This window comes from Schistocerca gregaria, chromosome 1 (assembly GCF_023897955.1).
Source record: "Schistocerca gregaria isolate iqSchGreg1 chromosome 1, iqSchGreg1.2, whole genome shotgun sequence".
Taxonomy (NCBI): Eukaryota; Metazoa; Arthropoda; class Insecta; order Orthoptera; family Acrididae; genus Schistocerca; species Schistocerca gregaria.
In genome coordinates, this window is record NC_064920.1 from 346843863 (window position 1) to 346871023 (window position 27161).

A 27161-nucleotide genomic window follows, 5' to 3' on the forward strand; every position below is an offset into this window, starting at 1 on the left:
ACATCACTTCATATGATGGCTAACGTAGACAGGGACCGAAGGATGACCGGGATAAGTCATCACCCCAGCATCTGCTGAACAGGGCACCCTCTTGCCCTGGAAATGAGAAATCATTTCCAAAGGCGGAAGAACCAGCTGATGGTCAACGGCATAGGATGTGGAAGGCAACGGGAAACCACCACATTAAAGAACTACGGTTATCCCAAGTATCAGCAGTAAACCATGTCAGTATCTTCTGTAAAATTTTCCGGAGATAAAATAGTCCCCCAATCGGATCTCCGGGTGGGGACTGCAAAAGATATAGACAACGTGAAGGAAATGAATCCCAATTTTAACATAGCCACTTGGAATGTGAGAACACTGCTTCAGTGTAGCAAGCTAGAAAATGTAAAACTTGAAATGGAGCGACTGGAAATCGATATCCTGGGCATATCGGAGATGAGATGGCTCCAACCAGGTGATTTCTGGTCTGGAGAATACAGAGTCATTCACACTGGAACTGACCAAGATAGACCGCGAATGGGAGGAGTTGGAATAATTTTGAGGAAAAACTATGGCTCACGTGTCAAGGGATATGTGCAATATAGCTCTCGAATAATACTAGTCAAACTTGAAACTAAACCAAAGGACACTGTGATAATACAAATATACATGCCAACATCCAAAGAAGAAGATGCAGTCATTGACAAAATATACGAAGAAATAAGTGATGCGATGAGAAATGTTAAGGGAGATGAAAACCTGATTGCCATGGGGGACTGGAACGCGATTGTGGGTGAAGACCCGGAGGAAGGAATTGATGGCAAATATGGACTTGGAAGAAGAAATGAAAGAGGTGATCGACTGATCGAGTTCTGCTCAAATCACCAATTAGTTGTTGCAAACACACTTTTCCAACACCACAAACGAAGAAGATATACATGGAAGGCCCCTGGAGACCTGAGGAGACAACAGATTGACTACATTCTAGTGAAAGCACGTTTTAGGAACCAGATAAAAGATTGCAGGAGCTATCCATCTGCAGACATAGGCAGCGATCATAACCTGGTCATGATGAAAAGTTCACTGAGATTCAAACATTTGAAGAAGAAGCCAGTAAAACTTAAATGGGAACTAGAAAAACTGAAAACTGAGGGACTGGCAAAGCACTATGCTCATGAAACAGACAACCTAATTAAAAATTTTCAACATGGTGGAGTAAATGAAGACTGGAATTAGATTAAATCTGGTATATACAAAGCAGCAGAAAAGATAGTTGGAAGAACTGAACCCAAAAACAAGAGGAAATGGATTACAGCAGATATTATTGAGCTTATAGAAAACAGAAGATTATACAAAAATGCAACTGAGGAACAAGGAAAAGCTGAATACAGAAGACTAAGGAATTTAGTTAATAGAGAAGCTAGGAAAGCAAAAGAAAATTTTCTTGGAGAAATGTGCAGGAAAGTAGAAGAAAATATGCAAAACGGAAGAACTGATTTAGCCTACAGAACAGCAAATCAATTTTTTTTTAACAAACGTAAAACAGTACTCTCAGGCACAATAGAAAATAAAGAGGGGAAAATGCTGTTTTGTGAAGACATGCTGAAGAGATGGAAAGAATACATAGAGGAGTTGTATGCTGGAACACCTCTTTCGGAGGAATTAATAGGAAGAGAAGAGGAAGTAGACGAAGATGACAAGGGAGATGACATTCTGCAAGAAGAATTTGACAGAGCTCTAAAAGAACTACAGGACAACAAAGCAACGGGTATTGATGACATCCCTGCAGAACTAATAAAGAATGCTGGTGACGGCATGAAAATGATGCTGCTTAAACTTATTAGGTCCATCTATAACACAGGAGAGATACCGACAGACTTCCAGAAATGTATCATTGTTCCTATACCAAAGAAGGCAGCAGCTACAAAATGTGAACAGCACCGAACTCTTAGCCTAATATCACATGCATCAAAAATTCTCATAAAAATAGTTCTGAAGAGAATTGAAGAGAAGGTGGAAGATATGCTGAGTGAAGATCAGTTTGGTTTCAGAAGGGGATTGGGAACAAGAGAGGCGATTCTGGCACTAAGACTCATTATCGAAAAGCAATTACAGAAAAATAAACCAATTTATATTGCCTTTATAGACATGGAAAAGACATTTGATAACGTTATCTGGCAAGAGATGTTCAGAGTGCTGAGGAAAATTGGAATAAAGTACAAAGACATCCGCGTGATACTCAGTTTCTATAAGAATGAGGTGGCAGTGATTAGGAACTGTCACCAGGAACAACAAGCAAATATTAGAAAAGGGGTAAGACAAGGATGTGCTCTCTCTCCTCTTATATTCAATGCTTACATCCAGGAAGCTATAGACCAAGTTCGAGAAACTACTGAGGTGGGGATCAAAATTAATGGGCAGAAGATAGACACGGTACGTTATGCAGATGATATTGCTATAGTCACGGAGACAGAAGAAGATCTAGAGGAAGTCCTCAGAACAAAGGAAAAAATTCTATACAATCAGTATGGAATGAGAATAAACAAGAAAAAGACTAAAGTGATGGTATGCAGTACAGGAGCAGAATATGAACCTCCGAGAATTAGAATTGGAAGAGAGGAGCTGGAAGTGATACAGGAATTTACTTACCTGGGAAGCAAAATCACAAGGGATGGTAGAAGCCGGAAAGAAATTGCGACCAGAATACAAAAGGCCAAAATTGCATTTAATCAGAGAAGGAACTTACTCACCAGCAACAACATCAGTCTGAAAATAAGGAAACGCATCATGAAAGACTTCGTTTGGAGTGTGGCCCTATATGGATGTGAAACTTGGACAGTTGGAAGAGCAGAGAGAAGACGGCTAGAGGCCCTGGAGATGTGGTGCTATAGAAGGATGATGAAGATCAGCTGGACAGACAAAGTAACAAATGAAGAGGTGCTTAGAAGAGTACAGGAAACCAGATCTCTGTGGAGGCACATCCAAACAAGAAGAGACAAACTTGTAGGGCACATCCTACGACACAACAATATCATTGGAACAATAGCAGAAGGAGTTATTGAGGGAAGGAATCGGTGGGGGCGACCAAGGATATCATACATGCAACAGATCATGAATGACGTTGGATGTAACACATATGTGGAAATGAAGAGGAAAGCAGACAGAAGAGAGGAATGGCGCTCTGCTGCAAACCAATCTCAGGGTTGAACACTAAAAGAAAAAGAAGAAAGGAAACAAATACTGTCACAACTCCTTTTTTGGATAAGGCTTTTTTTTATTTTCTGGTTCCTCTAGTAGCATGGTGTGCTACTGTGTCACAGAAATTTCACTATATACCAGCAAAAACAAAAAATTAATTGCATAACTTCATTTTTTCAATGTGATAAGCAAAACTTTATGACCAGCAAAACAGACCTAGAAATCACACAACCAGACTAAAAATTGGAGAAGAGATTAAGTTCCTAAATTACTACTTTTATGAGAAAAGCAGCAAATCATTAGCTCACAAAAATTGTCTACACCATCTACGTTTGTTAGCTGTTGTGCTTCTTATATAAGAAGTACAAAGACAGTGAACAAGCATTTTTTTGTTCTTTCAGGAAAACCTGATATTCAACTTTTTTTGTAATCACATCAAAAGGTAAAACCTGGCCAATACTGTTTCCATGCGAGACTAAACAAGAACTGTGCTGCTCAACCACAAACACGTAACACCTTTACAACTATATCACCTGTCAAATGTACTAACTTAAGACTGTTAGCTGGAGTAGACAGAAGGTATGCACTAGCAGCATTTTTCTGTATACTGCAGTGTCATGAGCATGATGGAAATCACTATATGCATAATTATTGTTGTCATCTGCACAGTGATGATGATGATGATGATGATTGGGGTTTTCAAGACTCAACCTATTAGTCTTTTTATCCTCGTAATCAATTAACCAATAAGAGAGTTTTATGAGAAGTGTAGAGACAGTTGCACCTAGAGCTGTGACACTGTCACAAGAAATGACTTACTGAGAACAGTGGATTGAGGGTACTTATAAATAGGACATAAAACATGCACAGATGAAGGTAGAGAAGATAAAGATTAATCTAGCGTAAGAGCTGGTGTGGAATACATACCCCACCACTACCCCCTATGTAGCGATACCTGGAAAGGACACCAAAAGAATGGAACAAGTTCTTCAAACAATGGAAAATCCAGGATAGAATGTAACAATTTTATGAGAAGCAAAGTTGCTACTCATCATATAGCACAGATGCTGAGTCGCAGATAGGCACAGCAAAAAGACAACACTCACAATTATATCTTTCAGCCATTAAGGCCTTTGTCAACAATACTCTCTCTCTCTCTCTCTCTCTCTCTCTCTCTCTCTCTCTCTCTCTCTCAAGCAAATGCAACTCACACACACGACTGCAGTCTCAGGCAACTAAAAACCACACTGCGAGCAGCAGCACCAGTGCATGATGGGAGCTGTGACTGGGTGGGGGTAAGGAGGATGCTGAAGCATGGAAGAGGAGGGATAGTATGGTGGGGGTGGCAGACAGCGAAGTGCTGCAGTTTAGGCTGTGGGCAGCAGAGAGGTGGGGAGGGAGAGGGGAGTAGTAGTGGAAAAGAAGAGAAACAAAAAGAATGGGTGTGGTGGTGGAATGACAGCTGTGTAATGCTGGAATGGGAACAGGGAAAGGGCTGGATGGGTGCAGACAGTGACCAACAAGTGTATTATCAGTGATAAGGACAAATAAGGGATAAATAAATTTCAAGTATTGGGAGGTAAGATTTGGAGTTTATGTCTGGGCCTGGGTAGAGTTATATCGGGACCATCCACGGGCTAAAATAAGCAGCAGGAGTGATCCCCTTCCCAACTACACCCCGTAAGTCAACTATAAAAATGAGAGTATTAAATCAAGGAGTAATATCTACTTTCCCACACTATCAACTAGAACCTGTAGTAGTATCTCATAAAGATATAAAGTGCGCTGTACCTCAGGTGAGTCTGCACATGGGTATGCAATGTGGTGACTATCAGTGTCACTCCTCAGGTGTGCTGAGGAAGGATCTCTTGCCACAGAATGTAGTCATATGTGAGGCAAGTATAATCAATTGGGATTTCACATAAGATTACATCTTCTGTTTGTGAGGAGAAAAGTGCCATCTTCCATTTCAATGTTAGAAGTTTTTATCATTAGAAGCTTTTTGAGTCAGATGTTGATCACAAATTATTTTTCCCATTTTTGTAAGATACACTGTTTGATATGTGTCCATAAGTTGGCTTTTGGGATTTGTTGGCAAAAGGTCCATCAAGGAGGCTTCCTTACCTAATGTACCAGATCAACCATTGTCAGAAATGTCTAAATGGTTCAGTGTCCAGGGGAATAGCATGGAGGTTGCAGCACTGTCAAGGTCATAAAAAGTTTGGAAATGGTGGACACCGATAGATGAATAAGAGAGTAATTTTCAGTCACCTTCAAGAGTCAATGCACTGGAGAATGTTTTCAACAGACTGAAGTTTTATGCGTGTAAGAGCGCTTTGTGCTATCACTAATTTCACTTGCACGCTGCATACCGTGAAAAGGCAGTGTTTTTCTCAAACATTTGTATCAATAAATGCATAGCTGACTTTCTCATCATCCTTGGAGAGAGCACTATATATCAGGCTAAAGATTGCACAGCCACAGAGGACTCAACAGAAACTATAGTGGTGATTATTAGGATTTATGAGAACCTTAATGCCAAGCTGGAGGCCCACTCATATTATATGTTGAGAAATACACCATGATGAGAGCTGCATTGGTGTGGTAGAGAGACTAGTTATTGTGAGAGGAAAAAGAGCTCCCAATGAATGTCTTTTTACTATTATTGTTACTGTTCTCACTGTTTTCAAATGATTCAAACAAATAAAGATGTTGAGGATCCAGAGAAGTGTACATAACAGTGATATTCTAGTCTATAATAAATCCTAAGAACATAATTTAAGAGTTGTTGGAATTTTCTCTTTACTAGTGGAATACCAGATTCCACAAGGAGACTCATGTGGAAAGCTGCAGTCGATAGGTGGACTCAACTGTGGTGCACAGGATCTTGTACACCTAAAAGAGAAGGCACTGCTGACCTGTACGTTACCGGCAAAATTTTACTAAACCTGCACAGACTGCTCCCTAAAAACATTTCTAAGGAGCCATAGGGAGTTTAATTTATACACATTGGTCATCCTGTAGGTAGGTGGACTGAGGTCTGTAGAAGTGCATGACTGAGAGTTCCTATCACCAAGCCTCCCAACTAGATGTTGTTGTAATTGAAATATTAAAAGAAAATTGGGTCTTATTTCAAATAGGTACCGAAACATGCAGTGACAGTTGCTAACAGCTTCAATCCACCCTTGGTATGTTGGTGAAAATGCATGTAGATGGTAGGAATAAAACATCATCTGAAATTATATGAACATTATTCTGAGCCATTAGTTCAGGATCCCACAGAAAGTGTGAATGATGGTAATGAGATATTTAGCCGGTTAACAACAAGCAATCATGAGTAATGAGTCATAATGGATGCAGGGATTAGTGGCCACAAGATAGTCACAGTGAGACTAAATACCATAACATCCAGACTGTATGCCAATTAAGTGCTTTCTGGAGTATGCTAATGATATAGCTCCATTTTTAGCAGTAACACATAACCACTTGCTCAACAAAAGCTCTACACCTAAAAACTAAGTAGTTGCACAGGTCGTATTGATGCACTTGGAAGGAAATAGAAATAAAGTGCTGAATTATAGATTCATATAACTGACGTCAATTTGCAGTAGGATTTTGGAACATATGCTCTGAACAATATGAAATACTTCAAAGAAAATGATCTATTGACATATAGTCAGAACAGATTCATAAAACATCATTCTTGTAAAACATAACTGGCTCTTCATTCACAAGAAGTAATAAACATTATCAACAGGGTATCTCAAGTTGATTCTGTACTTCTAGATTCCCAGAATGTTTTTGGCTTCATTCCTCACAACCAGCTTCTAATAAAATTGTGTGGCTATGATGAATTGTCCCAGGTGTAGGGTTGGATTTCTTGTCAGTAAGGCCATAGTCTGCAGTAACGGACAATAAGGCATCTAGTGAAACAGAAGTGATATCTGGAGTTCCCCAAATAAATGTTATGGGCTCTCTGCTGGTTCTAATCTATATAAACAATTCAGGAGACAATCTGAGCAGACCTCTTAGATTGTTTGCAGATGTGCTTTTGTTTACTCTCTAGTAAAGTCATCAGAAGATCAAAATTAAGCAAAATTATTTAGTCAAGATACCTTTATGATACGAAAAGTGGCACAATGATGATAAACAAAAAAAGTGTGAGCTCCTCAACATAGTAAATAAAAAAATCCTTTAAAGCACATAAATTTAAAGGTTGTTGATTCAACCAAGTACTTAGAAATCACGATTATGAAAAACTTAAATTGGAACCATCACAGAGAAAATGTTGTGAGCAAGGTGAATCAAAAACTGTTGTTTTACTGTAGAATGCTTAGAAAATCCAACAAATCTAATAAAGACACTGTCTACACTACACTCATCCACCCTCTTCTGGAATACTGCTGAGTGATAGACGATCCTTTCCAAATACGATTAACAGAGGACGTTGAAAAAGTTCAAAGAGTGGTTGCTCAATTTGCATTAGGGGAGACAGTGCCGTGGACATAAGAAAGTTGGCAAAAAAAACAAAGGAGTTTTTCCGTTGCGGTGAGATCTTTCCACAAAACATCAGCCACCCAACTTTCTCCTCTGAATGCAATGATAATTTGTAGACTCCCACCTATATAGGGAGAAATGACCATTATAATAAAATATGATAAATCTTTGTTTCTACATAAAATATTTAACTATATTGCGAAAAGTTGCTACTCACCATATGGTGCAGATGTTGTGTCGCACATAAGCACAACAAAAAGAGTAACAAATAATTAATTTCCATCCTGGATATTAAATAAAGATTTTGGTGTTTATTTTTACAGGTGCTATTCACGAGTGGAGTGGCAAAGATATAAAGTTCTACGAAACCTTGGCCAAGCATGTAAGTGTGATTTGCAGAGTACTCATGCAGATGTAGCTGTAAATTTTGTGGACAGAAACTATACTCATGATCACTGACCCATACCCATGTCTTCTGAAGGGTTGCACGAAGACGAGTTAGTGACAGACAAGTCCAACAATAAATTTGGTTCTGCAATGGCACCAATCTGATTTATGGTAAATGTGAAGAGAGTACTGCAAAGAGAGTAGTGCTCAAGACTGAACCCTAAGAATCCTGTCCCAGCTCCTACTAGGTACAGGATGTTTTAATAAAAATTGGTAGACTGCCTCAGAAGCCCCATCCAGGTAACATAATTAAGAGGTGGTGACACAGTGATGTATTGTGTGCATTTCATATGTCAAGGAAGATTACTATCATTGCTGACAAAGTATGAAAGTCTCTTTGACAGCAGATGCCAGTCATAAAAATAGGTCAGTTGTGGATCTGAAACTTTGAGATCCACACTGAAATGGTGAAAGCCCTTGTTCCTACGCACCAACAGAGTCTGTTTGGATAAAGTCACATTAAGCTGATTTGACCGTAGTCATATATATTGTGTATTGTTTGCAAGTCTTTATCTGTTGGGTGAATCTCCACTATATGGTAAATAGCAACTTTCCTTCTCATAATATTGTTAATATTAACTTTTGATTTTCATGATTTTGAAATGTTAGTAATTTTATAAATACAAAGGACGTGATGCATTAAATATAGACTTGAGCTTGGAGTTACTATAGCCTTCTTCTTCTTCTTCTTCTTCTTCTCCTCCTCCTCCTATTCCTCCTCCTACTCATTAAAAAAAAAAAGGAAAATAAGTAAGACTTTCATCCGAATTTTCCTTAAAGGTACTGGATTCTCAAAACAATAATGGATAACTGCCAGACTATGAATCCTGAAGTCCAGGTTTCAATCCACAGTTGGTCCTACAATTTGTTCTGTCAGCAATTGCTTCCTTCACTTCTGGTAAATTTCAACTTGCACTATTATTTACATTAAATTGAAAGTTCTCTATAACTAACTGGTAAGTCAGTTCAGAAGGCAAGGGCATACTGCCTACAATAGGACCATGGCTACACTCCATTTGGTGAAACAAGATATCTGAAATTAGAGTATCAGCTTTCAAGTATGAGGTACAAAAGACTACCATTAGTACTGCTTAAAAGCCAAAGTCATCTGTAACTGTAATGTTGTCATAGAAAAGTAAACAAAATCATGATGTGTGATTAGTTGCAGTAGGCATGTGAAACTAAGACCACTTTGAACTACCTGGGATCTTTTTTTTTGCCATACAAAGAATAGCAGTTTATTGCAGTATTTGAACAAGGCTCAGAGTTGAGGGATAGCTGTACCAGGACCAATTACATACCTATTGATCATCTTATATTTCATTCTTGTATTGAAATTTATAAGGGGATGAAATTGAAAATTTCTCCACTCATATAAAGCACTGCTTTCATTCCCATGTACTGCACAGTTTTTAGTTCCTTTTCACATTGATAATACATAAATTTATGAGCCCGTATGTTTCTAAACCAGAAGGAAAGCCCATTGTTGTTAATTAGATGACATAATAACTACAAACAAGAAATGCTACACACAAAATGCTGTCTTAGAAAGAGAAGTGTGTCAAAATGGATGTCTGCTTATCATATCTAGGAACAAGTACAACAACAAATGCCACTGAGTAAATGCATCTGTAACACTACTAAAACCAATTAAAGGCGACGACAGATAGTGACAGTTTCACACTAATAAAAAAAAACATTTTTTTCCCAGGAATAAAGCTGACAATGTTGTGGCACAACATGCTCAGTTTCAATGGCTGCTTCACAACCCAAGCCAACTAGATCCCCTCCGCCACTAGCTTCTCTAAACTGTGCAGATGGGAATTATTCTTACAACACATCCTCCACTCCCATAACTGTACTGGCATCGATCTCAGGTAACCCGCTGTCTCCACACCCTCCACCCTACAGTTTCCCCTTCCTCTGTCCTGTCACCCCCTTCCAATTCATATCCCCAAACTGCCTTCAGCATGTGCCGCTTACTACTGGCTGCTAAGATTATTCCAGCCCATATTTCTGTTCCCCTCCGTCCCGCAATCCTCCCGGATGTCTCCCTTCGAGCCAATAGCCCTCCAACCCCAGTCCAATTCTCTGCCTCCTATTTCCCTGTCCCTATACCCACCCCACCCAACTCTACTCTACTCTCACCACAACCAGTCCACCTGTTATAAAGTAGCATTGGCACCATTAATCTAGCTGGCACCATGTAGAAGCATATCTGTGTGTGTGCGCATGCGTGCGTATGTGTGTGTGTTTTACTCCAGCCAGTCAAAGGATAACTCCAGAAGTTAGCATGTTTTCTATCTTTTTCATGTGCCTGTCAACAATTTGATGCTTCTGCTTTTCAGTGAGTGGTCGCCTTTAATCCTAAAATATTTCATTTCTACGTCAACTTCCCTACAATATTAAAATAACATTTTGTTAAGTATTACGTAATTACCATCACTCCCATCTTCTGCGACACAATGAATTGCAATTGGAATAATTTCTTTGTCAGTGTTGTATGTAAGTTCTTCATCAGAATAACAGCTGGGGTCAAATACATGAGTTGCTTGGCTGAACAATTGGTTGCTTCCGCGTTTGTAATGAAATGTTTCTGAATTCATTCCCGGGTTCCGAGGATGAAAACTGGAAAAATAATATCAGACATTTATGTTTACTAATTTTTTTTCACTTCAATAAGTATGAAAAATCATAGCTCTTCCAAACACACTGAGCTGACACAAAATGTAAAAATAACAGTGTACTGTCTACAAATGAATTACATTTTTTTAAAAAAAAATTTAAACATTTAATTTCATTTAACATGGTCCAATATTATAATTCAAACAAACTTTTCATTCTATATTGGTATGAAGAACTGCTTTCCAGTAAGCATGCTCCTTTGCAGGTGTTTGACACGTGATAAATATGTTTCAGGTGCAATAGCTGAAAGTTACGACAAATCAGTATCACTCCACAGTTATGTTTATATACTCTCAAACATACACCTGCAAACTCTGAAAACACATGATAGGAGCGAGTCATTGTGATAAGACCATTCTAGAGCATTTGCATAAAATGCATGGGTGACTATCTGTAAGTAGGAAGGAAGACCAGGTATTAAAGTGCCTTCAACGATTGATTTATTAGAGGCAGGCGAAAAGTTAAGATTGGATAAGAATGGGGAAGGAGACTGATTATGTTCTTTCAAAAGGATCCACCCCAGCACTACCTTTATGTGACTTAGGGAAATAACAGGAAACCTATAACAAGGTGGTCCCCACTTCTCTCAAATGCAGGTACAGTGTTGTAAGCACTGTGCCATCTCAGCCAGTATCAGTTTAAGGCAATACAGAAGTTCACAGGTGTTGGTAAAATTATTATTCTCATGAACAGAAACAAAATTTTACATGCAAGCTGATATTATGATGATAAGAGCAACTGCAAATGTAACGGCCAAATTATGCACGGAAGCAAAATCAATGTAGGTCACCGATAAAATTTTATTGTGAAGAGAACAAAATATGTTTGAAATAACAGTTGACACAAATAATGCCTCATCAAGACAGTTGATCGTGTCTGTCTCTTTTGCATTAGAAATGCTTTGCTATACTCATGACCTCCCCTTTGGTAACCCTAAATTCAAGCATACAGTATCAAGGGCCTTAAAATTGTAACACTAATATTCACAATTTTTTTTAAATATGTTAAGAAAAAAATAATAAAAATTAGATATTTCCAAAATCCTATTATCATTTATGGAAGCACTGTACACTTCTGGGCTCTATGTGGCTAATAGTCATTGCCATCTAATCTAAATATTCAAATGTGGTAAGCACAATGCCCTCCACAACAAAACCCACAATATATACCCTAGTCCAGATTCTAGCCATCAAAGGGCTTCCCTAAATACAATATCGGACAATAGGCTCCCATTCATGGCAAAAGGTTTCACATAATTCTGCACATCAAATGATATAAAACACCTTCATAGAACACCATTTCACCCATTCCCCAATGGTGCTGTGCAGTATATAGTGGAATGTTTGAACAGCAAACTTTGAATGCAGTGGGAGCCGCCATTGCAACAGCCACACACACACACTGTTCCTGAACACCAACAGGACCAAGGATTATAGCTTAATGGAGCTCTTCCATGGGAGACAACTGCAAATGCTAATTCGTCTCCTGGCCCCACAGCTCCAGGCAATCCCAATTCGGCACTTGGACCGATACCACTAGAAACAGCAGTCAGGCACATTTGTACAGAGCAAAGGACATAGGGGCACCAGCAATGGTGATAAATACTCACAAGCAGCTCTTCACGTTGAGTCGACACACCAAAGGGTTTGGAGCACTATGTACAAACCATGTCTGTGCCTACAACTGCAGTAGCACCAGTGGTACACCCTGAAGTAGAAAGCCTATCACTGCCAGTCCCACAAACTCCCAGATACAACCTGCACCCAAGGAAACCAGAGGCAGTTTCATTGGACATAGACATAGAGGTTTCTGTGTTCTCATAAGCTACAGCCGATGATGCCCACATTGTTGTGTCCCAGCATGATGCCAGGTGTTTCCAGTCTCTAACACCAGCCGCTGGGAGTAAGTGCTGGAACACCAACCCAGGAAATAGGTTTATGTGCCAAGGCACCAAGTACACACTAGTTCACCTTCCGAAAGACCATCCAGGATGTTCTGGCCCTACATGTTCATTTCAGGGGGGAGGGATCTAATATGCTAACCCGAGACTTTCAAACCTCACCAGGCAGCATGGAATTGAACCTAGGGTGCTTAGTGGAGATGTTACATCTGTGAGCGCTAGCACACACAGCTGAAGTGTCACACGCCATTCTGCCAGCCACCTGGAGCTTGCGGCTGCCTTAGAAGTTCCATTGTGCAGCAGGTAAGGAACTCAGTGGTATACTCGCTTTGCTACTGCCTCACTGTCACAATGCACCATTGGTTGTTGGTCTCATTTTTCACTATGTTATCATGTTTTCTCTCTCTCTCTCTCTCTCTTTCTCTAGATTACTTGTTAGAGTTTTTTATCTGCAGTGCCATCTCCAATTGTCCTTTTCCTCATTGTTTGTCTTCTCTGTATCCACTCGGTGATCCAATGTTGACGGCTCCAGATCATTTGATCTGGCCTCATCAGATTTCTTTAGTCATTCTCGACATTTGGCCCAATTTCAATTTCAGACACTGTCAGTCATAGGGTTATAATGAGAAATGAAAGACTGAAAAACGCTGTCCAAATATTTCAAAACATCAACATTTATTTGGACAAAAAATATATACATACCAACATGTCAAACAATATTTACAAGGAACTACATAGTACCTCTTTATTTTTTTTATCTTGGTTGCTATTTAACTGCCAAGGGGAAAAAACTGATTTTTTCTCCCTCAACAAGAGATTCTTCTTCATTGATGAAACAATGTTATTTAAGAAAAGCTTTTTTTTTTTTTTACCGAGGTCTCATCAACACCAGAGCACAAATCAAATGTGCACTGTAAAGAGAAATGCAACAGCCTTCACCCTTTGCTGTAGAAGATACAGCTCTTGCAGCTATTGGCTCTAAGCTGTGATCTCGTCCCAGCAACAATGTAATCATGTGCACAGACTCCAAAACAGACCATTTTAAAAATCTCCTCATTTTATGATCAATATCCCAGCAACAACTTGGGCACCTCTGTGGCACCGTGATCACTTCCAGAATATCACCACTCATGCTGGTTCAACTTTTCTGGAGGAGGGAGGCATGGGGCAGCATGTGATAAAAGCCACCAACATTATAAAAGAGTACACCTCATCTCAACAAGGCACGTCTGGTGCTGTGTAGGGGTTGTCTTCATTCTGCAGCTGATACCAAAGCAGCCACATTTTGTCCCTAGTATGTGATCACTCACGTGATCACCTGAAATAGTAAAAAGGCCAACCAAATGTTGTTTGTGTGCTAGTTTAATTCATCAGTCATCACTATGGTGTTCTACTGACCATCTGTTTGTATGTCAATTTATGGTATAACCTGATTCTGATAGTGCTTTTCACTTCTTACAATATGTGTTCAATGTTATTGTTGAATAGTGTTTGTTTTCTTTCACATCTTCACCTTACTGTTTCTTGACAACAACTTATGTTGACCAATAAACAATGTTGATATGACAATACACTAATAAAATAAATTTTATGCACATTTAGATATAGCTGGTTTTTTCCCCCCCATTACGGACTGCTGGTACAGAAAAATACGAGTATGTATTACAAAATTCTGTTGGCATGTGCCATACATAAATGTTAGGGGTACCTAATTACAAAAGATAAAATACTCAAAGTACTCACACTATCCCATTTGGTGTTACTTCTTCTGTACAGAAGTAGTAGATAGTTATGGCACACCTTGTATCACAATCAAAAGTAAATTCTATGTTGAAAAGGGATGATTTTGCTGCTTCAATATCTACATCCCCACATTTACCAATACTTTCTGGAGAACGTACAAATCGAAGAGATTCTTTGCGGATGTTCACCAAGCACTTCAGAGTTTTTGTTGGTTCATTGGCTTGTGGAGGTGGATATGGAAACTACAAAGCAAATATTTCTGTTAATGGGCAATATACTACAGGGCAATTAATACTACAACACATATGATGTTGCCCAAACAAGAATAGAACAAGTATTGTTATCAATACCATTAAAAAACAATTTTTTCAGGCTATTTTAGCAAATAAATCATTTATTTCTTTCTTATAAGCACTCATGCAAAAAGTAATAGTGGACAAAAGTATGAGATTGCCAAACACAGTGGCCTACTTACAGGTGTTGGTTTGCTGCCAAGGAAATTCAAATCTGCATTTTCTCCAAACAAATAAGCTTCTGGTTGAGGAGTGTCAAATCTTTCTCCACCCATTATGAAGTGACTGCCGAAATAATTACCTACAAAACATTGCTCATTAGAAACAACTAATTCTGAAAACAATATATAAAGTCACCTTTCCAGTGAGAAAAAACACATTACATACAAACAATCTGTTAGGTGGGAAAGGTTAGGGCAAGAAAAAACTACAGGATTGTTTACGAATTTACTGTGATGTCTCCTTAAACATTTTAGGGTAATAATGGAGAAGAAAAATTAAGGCATGTAACATGAGTAGCCTCTTATTCTCAGTCAGCTCAGTTGTTTGATTTTATTTCCTTTTTATAAGCACTCACACAAAAGGTCTTGCCTGATGATCACAGAGGATTAAGGCATTTTTCTGTTAGTAACTGTAACAGTTTGTGATATTGTTAAAATGACTGCTGATGTGTCAACACCCACTGTAGTATATGTGCAATGATAAATTCATACTTTGCTCTCCAGCATAAACATAGTTGAAACTTCCTGGCAGATTAAAACTGCGTGCCCGACCGAGACTCGAACTCGGGACCTTTGCCTTTGGCGGGCAAGTGCTCTACCATCTGAGCTACCAAAGCATGACACATGCCCAGTAGCTCAGATGGTAGAGCACATGCCCGCGAAAGGCAAAGGTCCCGAGTTCGAGTCTCGGTCGGGCACGCAGTTTTAATCTGCCAGGAAGTTTCATATCAGCGCACACTCCGCTGCAGAGTGAAAATCTCATTCTGGAAACATCCCCCAGGCTGTGGCTAAGCCATGTCTCCGCAATATCCTTTCTTTCAGGAGTGCTAGTTCTGCAAGGTTCGCAGAAGAGCTTCTGTAAAGTTTGGAAGGTAGGAGACGGATACTGGCAGAAGTAAAGCTGTGAGTACCGGGCGTGAGTCGTGCTTCGGTAGCTCAGATGGTAGAGCCCTTGCCCGCGAAAGGCAAAGGTCCCGAGTTCGAGTCTCGGTCAGGCACGCAGTTTTAATCTGCCAGGAAGTTTCATATCAGCGCACACTCCGCTGCAGAGTGAAAATCTCATTCTGGATAAACACAGTTATAAGTATATGCAAGAAAAGTGCACTTGTTCTTGTACACTAAACGACAAAGTTCCGTACATAATGTCTGTTCTGTCTACCTGACTCTCATCAGCCATAGCCTTCTGGGTATTCAGAGTGAAATGGGTTAGTTAAGTTTCACATAGCTATTGCAATATATGTTAGCTTTGGCAGAGTAAGGAAGTAAAGTGTGTCAGAGTTTACGGCCCATCAATTTTAAGGAATACAAATGGAACACTTCCTTAGATGGACAAAGATAGTAAAGCAGTCTTGCCAAAGGAACTATGCCAGCTTTCATCTTCACTGATTTACAATAATCATGGAAACCTTAACCAGAAATGCAAACAGATACTTATCCCAAACACAAGTTCAATGCTTTATACGTAGAAGCCTCTACCTACAATGTAATAGCTTCATGACTGACACAAATTAGTGGTAGGCAATAGTGTTGCTAGCTAGTACACAGTATGCCACATGTTCATGCAATCAATATAAATCATCTTGTGTCATGCTTTTCCCCTCTACCTTGTATAATTCAACTCAATTATAAAGTCTCTGCATGTAAGAACAAAACAAGCATGCAGAAACTGAATAAGAGCTATGTTTGACTGACTTCTGGTTTCTATCACCCACTGGAATGTCCATTCACAAAGCTACTTTAACTGAAGTACACAAACTCACATGACAATTTCAGGAGAAAAGTTGTTTAGCTTAACGAAATCTCATATCTAACAATGAACACACTCCACAATTCTAGCATGAACGGACACTTATATCACTGCTTGAATAGTGCAGAGAAAACAAGTTCTAGAAGTGTAGCCATCTCCATTGCACATTTTCTATAAAGTTAAACACAAATAAGTGCTTGAGAGGGATGCCTTGTTTTTGTCTTAAATTTTTTTCTTTTTAATAAGGTTATTTCTATGACTTTCATATTTATTAGTTTGCCACATGGATTACAAAAGCTATGTCAAGCTTCAGAGCAGTGGAGTCATTTGGTACCAACATGGGACTTGCATAAAAAGTGGCAAAGACAAAGAAAAATACTTTGCAAATGTACACCACATCGGTGACAGCGTTTTCAAAGCTTCTGTACCAAGGAGACATTAAGACACTGAAGCGTAATAATAACAAAACCAGAAATCTGCTATGCTCGATTAAAGCTCTTTCTGATAAACTGATGGCTAATGGCAGAGTAAGACAACACATGGCTCAACAGCAATAACAAGGAGTCACTTGAAGCTTTCAAAACTGATAGTCAGCTTTGGCCCATGACAATGATACTGTTGCCTATGACATCATATATGGACGGTATTTGTAAGTTTGTATGTGAGAAGAAGATGGTTCGACATAGGTGCATGGCTTGAAGTGGTACTCTCGAGATAAATTTTGATGTCAGTGAAGTTATTCAGGATGGCTACTCAAACCTGAAGTGGGGGGGGGGGGGGGGGGGGGGGAGAGAATATCCCTAAGAAAACCACTTGAGAGTAGGAAGCTTGTGTCAAGAAGATCCTGATTAATTAATGGTGAGCTGGGAAGGGGTGGGAATCATACCACAATCATGACCTTTCTTTCCTCTCAGCTGAGCCACATGTCAGCCACAAGCAGTAGTTTGACTGCAGTTTTTAAACACTGATAATTTATGTGGAATAATGTTCATATAATTAACACACTTCAAGATAATAAATATTTTTACAACTGATGATTTATAAAACTCAATAAAATCCAATTTCAATGCTAGATTAAAAATGCAGAATTCCCTGTGAATTTATGAAATTCCTGAAATTCCCTAACATTTCCATGATTTTTCCAGATAAAATCTAATTCTCTGAGAATTCCAAGTTTTTCAGAAGAATCATGACCCTGTTGTTATTTGTAAAACATTATTGTGAATGCTGGTTGTGTGGTGGATCCAGCAGTGAAATTTCACAGCCATATGTTGATGAGGGAGAAGGAAGGAAGGAAGGGTGATTAGAGTTTAACGTCCCATCAAGAATGCAGTCATTTGAGAAGGAGCACGAGCTCAGATTATAAAAGGACGGGAAAGGAAATTGCCAGTGCCTTTCTCAAAGGAACCATCCCAGCATCTTCCTGGAGCAATTTAGGGAAATCAGGGAAAACGTAAAACTAGATGGCCAGACGGGATTTGAGCCACTGTTCTTCCAAATTCAAGTCATTTGCTAACCACCACTCCACCTTGTTCCATATAGATGAGATGTGTGATATGCGCAGCATCAGAACTTCCCTTCAGAAGTATGCTGTACTTGTGGGATGTGCTAAATGTCAAAAATGTAGAGAGCCTATGGAAATTACTATAGTGGGTCCTTCCTGTATCAGTGACAGTTCTGTATTGCACTATCAGAGGGACAAACCATGGTGATTGATGGTAGGCAGGGAACACGATTGCATTAATCTAGGAAGGTAACCCCCATTATTGTCAATCTGACTTATTATTTTTGTTTCTTCTCATCTGTGTAGTTGTGTGTCCACAACAAAGGAAGTGACTGATCATTCAGTTATTTATTGGTTGGAAAGTTATGAAGTAGGAAGTTTTATGTTTCTTACATATTTTCTGGTTATTGCGTTTTACTGGAGAAGAAGGTTTACAGTTTTTTTTTTTTTTTTTTTTTTTTTGGGGGGGGGGGGGGGGGGAGAGAAGTACAAATGCTTGTTTTGGAGGAAGTACTGGCGGAATATTTGGTTTATTTGTGAATATTGTTTTTTCATGGATGGTAGGTATGTAATTTGATTTTAATAGACTTTTTTATTAATTTGATTATTTTGAGACTGAGGAGATATATTTGTCAAGTGTGCGTCTGTCCGAAACTCCTAAATGCTCCCGGGTGTCCCATTAGTTATCTATATCAATATATATTTTTAATGAGAAAATTGTTACTATTGTTGAAACTTCCTGGCAGATTAAAACTGTGTGCCCGACCGAGACTCGAACTCGGAACCTTTGCCTTTCGCGGGCAAGTGCTCTACCAACTGAGCTACCGAAGCACGACTAACGTCCGGTACTCACAGCTTTACTTCTGCCAGTAGTACCGGACGTTAGTCGTGCTTCGGTAGCTCAGTTGGTAGAGCACTTGCCCGCGAAAGGCAAAGGTTCCGAGTTCGAGTCTCGGTCGGGCACACAGTTTTAATCTGCCAGGAAGTTTCATATCAGCGCACACTCCGCTGCAGAGTGAAAATCTCATTCTGTGTTAGTATTGTTGTTTATATCTCCCTTACTCCCTCCTTAGTACTTCTATATTCATTCTACATTCTATATCCATACCCAGTGAGCATGATAAATTTGAGATATCAACAACAACTTATTGCAACGGATTTTGTGTAACAAGGTGGCTGTTCAAGGACTCATGTCAACCGAACGATTCTGTAATGCGCATGGATCTGTTATCTTCTTGATTCAACCACAATGAAGTCAAAGTATTTACATTGTACTTTTGAATATCTTCATAAACTAACAAATTCATTTAACTTTGAACATAATGCAACACTACAGTGTTTCAATTCGTTAACACCTTCAGAATAAATTCAAGGATTAGCCCACTGTGAAAACGAATGCGTCATAATAATTTACCACTGTATAAATAAGGAAAGTGTGGAGAAGACAAATAACAACTTCATAAACCAAAATACTCAGGATTTTATTGGTCATGGTTTTACGAATCCTGTTTCAAATTAGTTTATTAAGTGTAGTTTAGAATAAAACAGTTATGAAAATATGCCGACGGAAATAGTGCACAACGTGCCAGTTCCTCTTGCGGAACTCTAATAAAACAATGATTTCTTATGTCTTGAAAAGACAACCTACTTGAGGAAAGGATATGATGGTGGCACACCAGAGCAACTCGTTTCTTTTGCAGAAAAATTCACCTAGCTGGAAACAAATCATTGAATTGAAGCCAAAGTTCAAGTAAAAAAGTTCACGTGACAAACTGTAGAAGAATTCAAATTTAACGTCACCATACTGGGAAAGATAAATAAGGGAGTAAATGATACTGTCAACGATACGGCATCGAAAAGACTTACTTGAAACAGTGGAAAGTTGGAGATAACTGCAACGTGACCATACATCCAAATATAAGGCAATAAGTGTAACATTATTCGAAGTTTTCGGCAGTCAGTAATCAAACGTAGTATATGGGCATTCTGAATCTACAGCGTAACACATGCCTGCACTATAATTTGTCTACTTGCGATTCAAACCTTAACAGCTGGTTTTAACAATAACTCCTGCTACTGCACATGAAAATGACAACAAACAGATTATTTGTGGATGTTTCGTACACATTCACCACAATAAGTAATTTTTCACTTCACCTGATCTAGGTGGGTATTTATATGCGTGATTCGATACAATATCAACTTCTTCAACGCCTGCATGTTGTCTACTTGTAAATGCTCCCATCACGACTGTTGTAACTATATCCCTACAAACAATAAACACAAATTTTCAATGTGTTATAACACTGTGCATAACAAAACGTCAAATTATGTCAACAGTACATCAAAGTTAATATAATTTGTGGTTGTACCAAAGATCTTGTAACAAGCGATGCTTGCGCAGTATATTTTCTACCTGCCTGCACTCCGGCTGTACGCCATTCTATTCGTTGCTCTGGATCTTTGGTTAGCAACGAAATAAATAACGCTGTTTTTCCGATCGCTCTCAAGAATATTGAGAAAGGGTGATTCATTATTAACACTTCGACTCTAGTGTTGCCTGCAGTGAAAAACTTTTCGACGAGTGGTAACAACAAATTGTTACATGCAGTTACGGCAGCCACGCTGTACCGTCGTTTCTGCTTCGTGCGGCGGCTGGCACCGGTTCCATCAGGTGTTTCATGGAACTGTTATCAAGTTTTTTTTAGTGTAATCTAGTGGATATTTTACCTACAAATAGTTCGTAACAATATTCAAAGCATCGTCGCTGGGAGATTTCTCTCAGTGGCTATTTTTAAAATGGAAACTAATGACGAAATCCAAGTCGATACCTGCTTTGCATACGAGTCACAACATCGAGACTTTCATGTCGCACCCTACTTCAACAGTGTTAATTACAAATAAGCACCAACTGAATGCCATCAAATGTGCTCTCGAGATCACCGTCCTCAGAATGACCAAGTTCAGCTGGCTTGTCGCAGTGTCAGACAAACAACATTCAGCGACAAAAGGCAAGACACCGATCACCATCACATCAACAGACAGCAGCTCCTGACGCAAATGTTCCACCGGCCGCTGTGGCCGAGCAATTCTAGCCGATTCAGTCCGGAACCGCGCGACTGCTACGGTCGCAGGTTCGAATCCTGCCTCAGGCATGAATGTGTGTGATATCCTTAGGTTAGTTAGGTTAAAGTAGTTCTGAGTTCTGAGGGACTGATGACATCAGATGTTAAGTCCCATAGTGTTCAGAGCCATTTGAGCAAATGGTCCAAAGAAGGCAAAAGCAAGTGAAAGCCACAGTAGTAATGTTGAAGAGGATGTAGATATTGTAGATGTTGATAATGGTGCATGCACTGTGGAAGTTCTAGGGGTAGACAGTAACTCGAGTTTAAATATAGGGGACAGGAATCGCAATGAGCAGCCTGCTTCCCAAAAGTATGTTAGTCGTGAAAATTTGGACAATTCGGTGACCACAACGGTACCTCTTACGGAAATAACACGTTTTCTAATAACAAAAAATATGCTAGCAAAGATAATACATATCAATCAACAGACATAGTTCCCATGTCGTCTTTGTAGAGGGAGAAAATGGTATTGTAGGAAAGTTACATCCAATGACATATTTAATATCTCAGCTATTGGTAGAAACAGGTATAAAATTGAAACCAAAACAGAGCAGGTTGCGGTTGCTTGATGTTTTTCGGCTGAAGAATATGGAGGCTTATATTCCAAATTTCCTGACAAAGAGAAGGGGAGTTATCTGTGGTGTTGATATTGCATTATCCCACCAAGACATCCTTGTAGAAATAAAGTCGAAATTTTTAGCAATCGACAGATGAAGGTTCACAAAGAAAGTAACAGAAAATGGAGGGTTGAAAGTACTTCCCACACAGAAATGTGTTGTAACATTTAAATCTCAACAACTTCCCTTGTATGTATATTTGTGCAGTATGCGATGCCCCTTTGTACCATGTTTCCAGTCAGTTTTGCAATGTCACAATTGCCTTAGATATTTCCATTTAAGTTTGCAATGTCGTAGTAGCGCCCGCTGTGCCAAATGCACGGGAGCCCATGATACCTCACACTGCTCACATGTCGCAGGGCCCAGGTGTTAGCATTGCAACGGAAACTACCTCGCTATGGATCACCGTTGCCCAATATATCAGCAGCACATGGAAGCAAATCGCAGCAAAGGCTATGGCGCTTCTTACGCAACTGCCGTCTCGTCATTGCGACCATCACTTGGGCAGACTACTGCTGGTATTTCTACAACACGAGATCTCTCTCCTAGCGACTGGCCTAAAATATGTGAGAAACAAAAAGGTTTGAACATGACGAACAAAGGGCTACAACAGGGACCTAAGCATGCAGTTATATCGGTTCCAGCTCCCAGGTCTTACAAAAATAAACCATTTACTCGCAGTCCATACAAGCAGGGTTATTCTGATATGTTATACGAATTTCAGGATCCTCAGAACTCAATACAAAACAATCCATATCCTCCCACTCCTCTGGCAACATCTTATACTGGCCGAGAAACTACTATTAACAGCCTTTGTGGTTTAATAATGCACAGCTTCCTTTCTCTTAATAGTGAAACAGACGTGGTAAGGACACAGGCTCTTATATATCATGCTATTGAAGACTTGTGCAAATCTGACAATGGCTTTAAAAATACTCTATTGGAATGCACGGAGAGCAACCTCGAACAGAGAAAGTCTTTATCGGGAGCTTAGCAGCAACCACATACCGGTAGCTTGGATTTGCGAAACTTGGTTTCAGCCAACCCAACGAATACAATTCAAATGATATGCTGTTTTCAGAAACGACAGAGACAATGGAAAAGGAGGAGGAGTAGCCATTTTGATTAGAGAGACGGTTAAGTTTAAAAAATTGGACATCACTATTAGGACAACAGAATGCTAGGTAGTTGCTGCTGTGATTTAGACTCCTAATGGCACATTCGGAATCCTCACCATTAAAAAAAAAAACACCTAAGTGTAAAATACAATATCTTTCACTGGATCAGATTGTCACCCAGCTTCAAACGCCATTTCTCCTTTGTGCAGACTTCAACGCACACCACTCACTATGGGCTTGTGTAATAGATGATGTGGAAGGCAGACAGTTAGTTACACTTTTTGAAAAGTTCAATTTGATTCTTCTAAAAGATGTTTCTCCTACTATGACCGTCGGCCGTTGATTTGACATTGTGCTCTGTTGACTTAAACCATATATAAGAGTGGATGATCAGACGAGACCCTACTGGCTCAGATCATTTCCCTCTGGAAATCACAATAGACGTACCTATAAATACAGTAGAAATTATCTGCCGAAACAGCAGGTGGAAAATAAAGAATACTGACTGGCCAAAGTATATTGCAACAGTCCAGGTGAAGTTTCAATCTTTTAACAATTTTTAGCTCCGAAAGAAGCCTATCAACAGCTAATTTCAATTATTGAAGACCTGCAACAATTTCCATTCCAAGAAAAGTCATCGTTTTGAAGTAACTGCCCCCAGACTGGTGTACACCAGAGTGCTCTAGAGCCATAGCACAGCGCAAACTTGCATACAGTATCTTCTGTAAACAACAAAATGTACAAAACTTAATTGCATATCGGAAAATAGCAACGAAAGTTCGAAGGTGGTTAAACGACTGTAAAAAGGATACTAGCTGGCAAAATTTCTGTGAATTTTTTTTAAATAACAATGTTAGTCTCACTGATGTTTTGGAGAAATTAAGATTTTTGAAAAACAAAAACTCCACTATACGTCAGCGGTTAACTGACGCATGGCTTGAAGACTTTGTGAATTTAATCTCACCAGCTTTCGCATCCGAGCAGCCATATTGCCCCCCGGAGCAACGGGATTACAATCATCCGCTAGTGGTACCGCTTTTGTATGAAGAACCGATAAATGGTATTAAAAAGAGCGTAACTTCCACACCCAGTAAGGACGGTATACACTATCAGATGATAGAAAATCTTTCAGACATAGCACTCAGAAAACTGTTCCAGATATTTAACCAAAATTGGGTGAATGACGCACTAATAGAAGATTGGACAACTCACGTAATGGTACCCATACTGAAACCACATTAGGATGACGAGCAGGCCAAACCATATACCTATTTCTCTTTCTTGCTGTATCGGCAAAACTTTAGAACACTTCATAAAAAGTCACTTGGAATGATGGAATCAAATCAGACCCTGTCAAGAGTCAGTATGGGTTTAGAAAAGGCAATGGAACAAACAGATAATTTAAATATCTTAATCTCAGAGATCTATCATGCAACAACAAGAAAAGAGAATGTAACAGCTATATTCATGCATATAGTTGGAGAACATGATAATGTTCTTATACCTGTGTTGCTAAGGACTTGGGAACCATTGGAATCCTGCCACAACTGAAACAAAGGATGACAGACTAAAGGCCGAAATACTAAATGTCTTTTTCCAAAGCTGTTTCACAGAGGAAGACTGCACTGTAGTTCCTTCTCTAAATTGTCACACAGATGACAAAATGGTAGAATCGAAATAGACGACCGAGGGATAGAAAAACAATTAAAATCGCTCAAAAGAGGATAGGCCATTGGACCTGATGGAATATCAGTTCGATTTTGCACAGAGTACGCGAAGGAACTTGCCCCCCTTCTTGCAGCGGTGTACCGTGGGTCTCTAGAAGAGCGTAGCGTTCCAAAGGATTGGAAAAGGGAATAGGTTATCCCCGTTTTCAAGAAGGGAAGTCGAACAGATGTGCAAAACTATAGACCTATATCTCTGACGTCTATCAGTTGTAGAATTTTGGAACACGTATTACGTTAGAGTGTAATGACTTTTCTGGAGACTAGGAATCTACTCTGTAGGAATCAGCATGGGTTTCAAAAAAGAGGATCGTGTGAAACCCAGCTCGCGCTGTTCGTCCACCAGACTCAGAGGGCCATAGACACAGGTTCCCAGGTAGATGCCGTGTTTCTTGACTTCTGCAAGGCATTCTATACAGTTCCCCACAGTCGTTTAATGACTAAAGTAAGAGCATATGGACTATCAGACCAACTGTGTGATTGGATTGAAGAGTTCCTAGATAACAGAATGCAGCATATTCTCAATGGAGAGAAGTCTTCCAAAGGAAGAGTGATTTCAGGTGTGCCGCAGGGGAGTGTCGTAGGACCGTTGCTATTCACAATATACATAAATGACCTTGTGGATGACATTGGAAGTTCACTGAGGCTTTTTGCGGATGATGCTGTGGTATATCGAGAGGTTGTAACTGAAATGCAGAAGGATCTGCAGCGAATTGACGCATGGTGCAGGGAATGGCAATTGAATCTCAATGTAGACAAGTGTAATGTGCTGCGAATACATAGAAAGAAAGATCCCTTGTTATTTAGCTACAATACAGCAGGCCAGCAACTGGAAGCAGTTAATTCCATAAATTATCTGGGAGTATGCATTAGGAGTGATTTAAAATGGAATGATCATGTAGAGTTGATCGTCGATAAAGCAGATGCCATACTGAGATTCACTGGAAGAATCCTAAGGAAATGTAATCCGAAAACAAAGGAAGTAGGTTACAGTACACTTGTTCGCCCAGTGCTTGAATACCGCTCAGCAGTGTGGGATCTGTAGCAGATAGGGTTGATAGAAGAGATAGAGAAGACCCAACGGAGAGCAGTGCACTTCGTTACAGGATCATTTAGTAATCGCTAAAGCGTTACGGAGATGATAGATAAACTCCAGTGGAAGACTCTGCAGGAGAGACGCTCAGTAGCTCGGTACAGGCTTTTGTTGAAGTTTTGCGAACATACATTCACCAAGGAGTCAAGCAGTATATTGCTCCCTCCTACGTATAATCAGAGAGATTAAAGCCCACACAGAGGCATACCAACAATCCTTCTTTCCACGAACAATACGAGACTGGAATAGAAGGGAGAACCGATAGAGGTGCCCAAGGTAGCCTCCACCACACACCGTCAGGTGGCTTGCGGAGTATGGATGCAGATGTATATGTAGAACTGATTTATAGAATCAGCACTTTCCTCACTTAAAGACCCATATGGTAAATTTATTGAACCACATCGTCTTACAACAGGTCTTCCACAAGTAGTCCCTTTTCCAGTTAAAATCCTCCAGTATGCAGATGATATTTTTAGTATGTGTCGACCAAAGGAATGAATCAGGCTGTATGTGAACTATCAAAGGCGATGGGCACAATGGGTCAAACATTACGTAGCTGTGGGTTATAGATTTCGGGAGAAAAATCGGTACTTCTTCCTTTTATCAACCAAACTATGCCACGCTGCTTAAATAGAGTAAGACTTTCTAGTCATAAAACACCACTAAAATCCCAGGCGATGTTTCTTGGCGTTCTCTTCGTTTCCTGAATGAGTTGGTTACCTCATATTCAAACCGTCGTCAGTACATGTGAAAAAGCATTGAATCTTATCAGATCAGTCACAAGAGTATGGTCGGAGGCTCATCCAAGCTCTCTGGTCCCTCTCTACCACACGTTGCTGCGTTTCCGTGTAGACTATGGATGCACAGTCTATCACACTGCTGCTAACAGGCACCTAGCACTACTGGATAAACTGCAGTACAGAAGCTTACGGATGTGCCTCGGAGCTGTGCATTTTTCCCACCAATGCCCTTCTCCAGGAAGCATCAGAAATGCCTCAACATATTCACAGAACAATGTTGTGTGATCGTTATATCTTACAGCGGATGGCTGATACTAAACATCCACTGATAAAAAAGTTCGAAAGGCTCTCTTAAGTGGGAAATAACAGAAATGTCAGGAAACAGAAATTTTATATCTACAAGCGGTGCGAAGACTGGAAATATCTCCAAAAAAAGTATATCGAAGTGAATTTCTTCCAAAGTTCCTATATGACTATTACAGCTCATATCACAATATTCTTGTAGCATACGTCGACTATTGCAGCAA

At 39.6% G+C, this 27161-nt stretch overlaps 1 protein-coding gene across 5 annotated transcripts in view; it reads right to left on the reverse strand.

Moving 5' to 3' along the window:
* Positions 1-20587, reverse strand: part of LOC126344887 (probable E3 ubiquitin-protein ligase MGRN1) — a 156767-nt gene extending 136180 nt beyond the window's left edge. For 3 of the 5 annotated variants that reach the window (XR_007565162.1, XM_050002060.1, XM_050002059.1), the window contains exons 1-4: positions 20375-20565; positions 14928-15046; positions 14453-14694; positions 10565-10752 (exon numbers count right to left, since the gene is read on the reverse strand). Coding sequence is in view for 4 of the 5 variants with exons in the window: in XM_050002060.1 (XP_049858017.1) it covers positions 10565-10752; positions 14453-14694; positions 14928-15046; positions 20375-20462 (637 nt within the window). In the remaining variant the exon portion in view is untranslated. Of the gene's footprint in view, positions 1-10564; positions 10753-14452; positions 14695-14927; positions 15047-20083; positions 20346-20374 lie in introns of those variants that run through there. The other 2 variants (XM_050002057.1, XM_050002058.1) reach the window with 2 other exon arrangements.
* Between the last annotated feature and the right edge of the window lie 6574 nt (positions 20588-27161).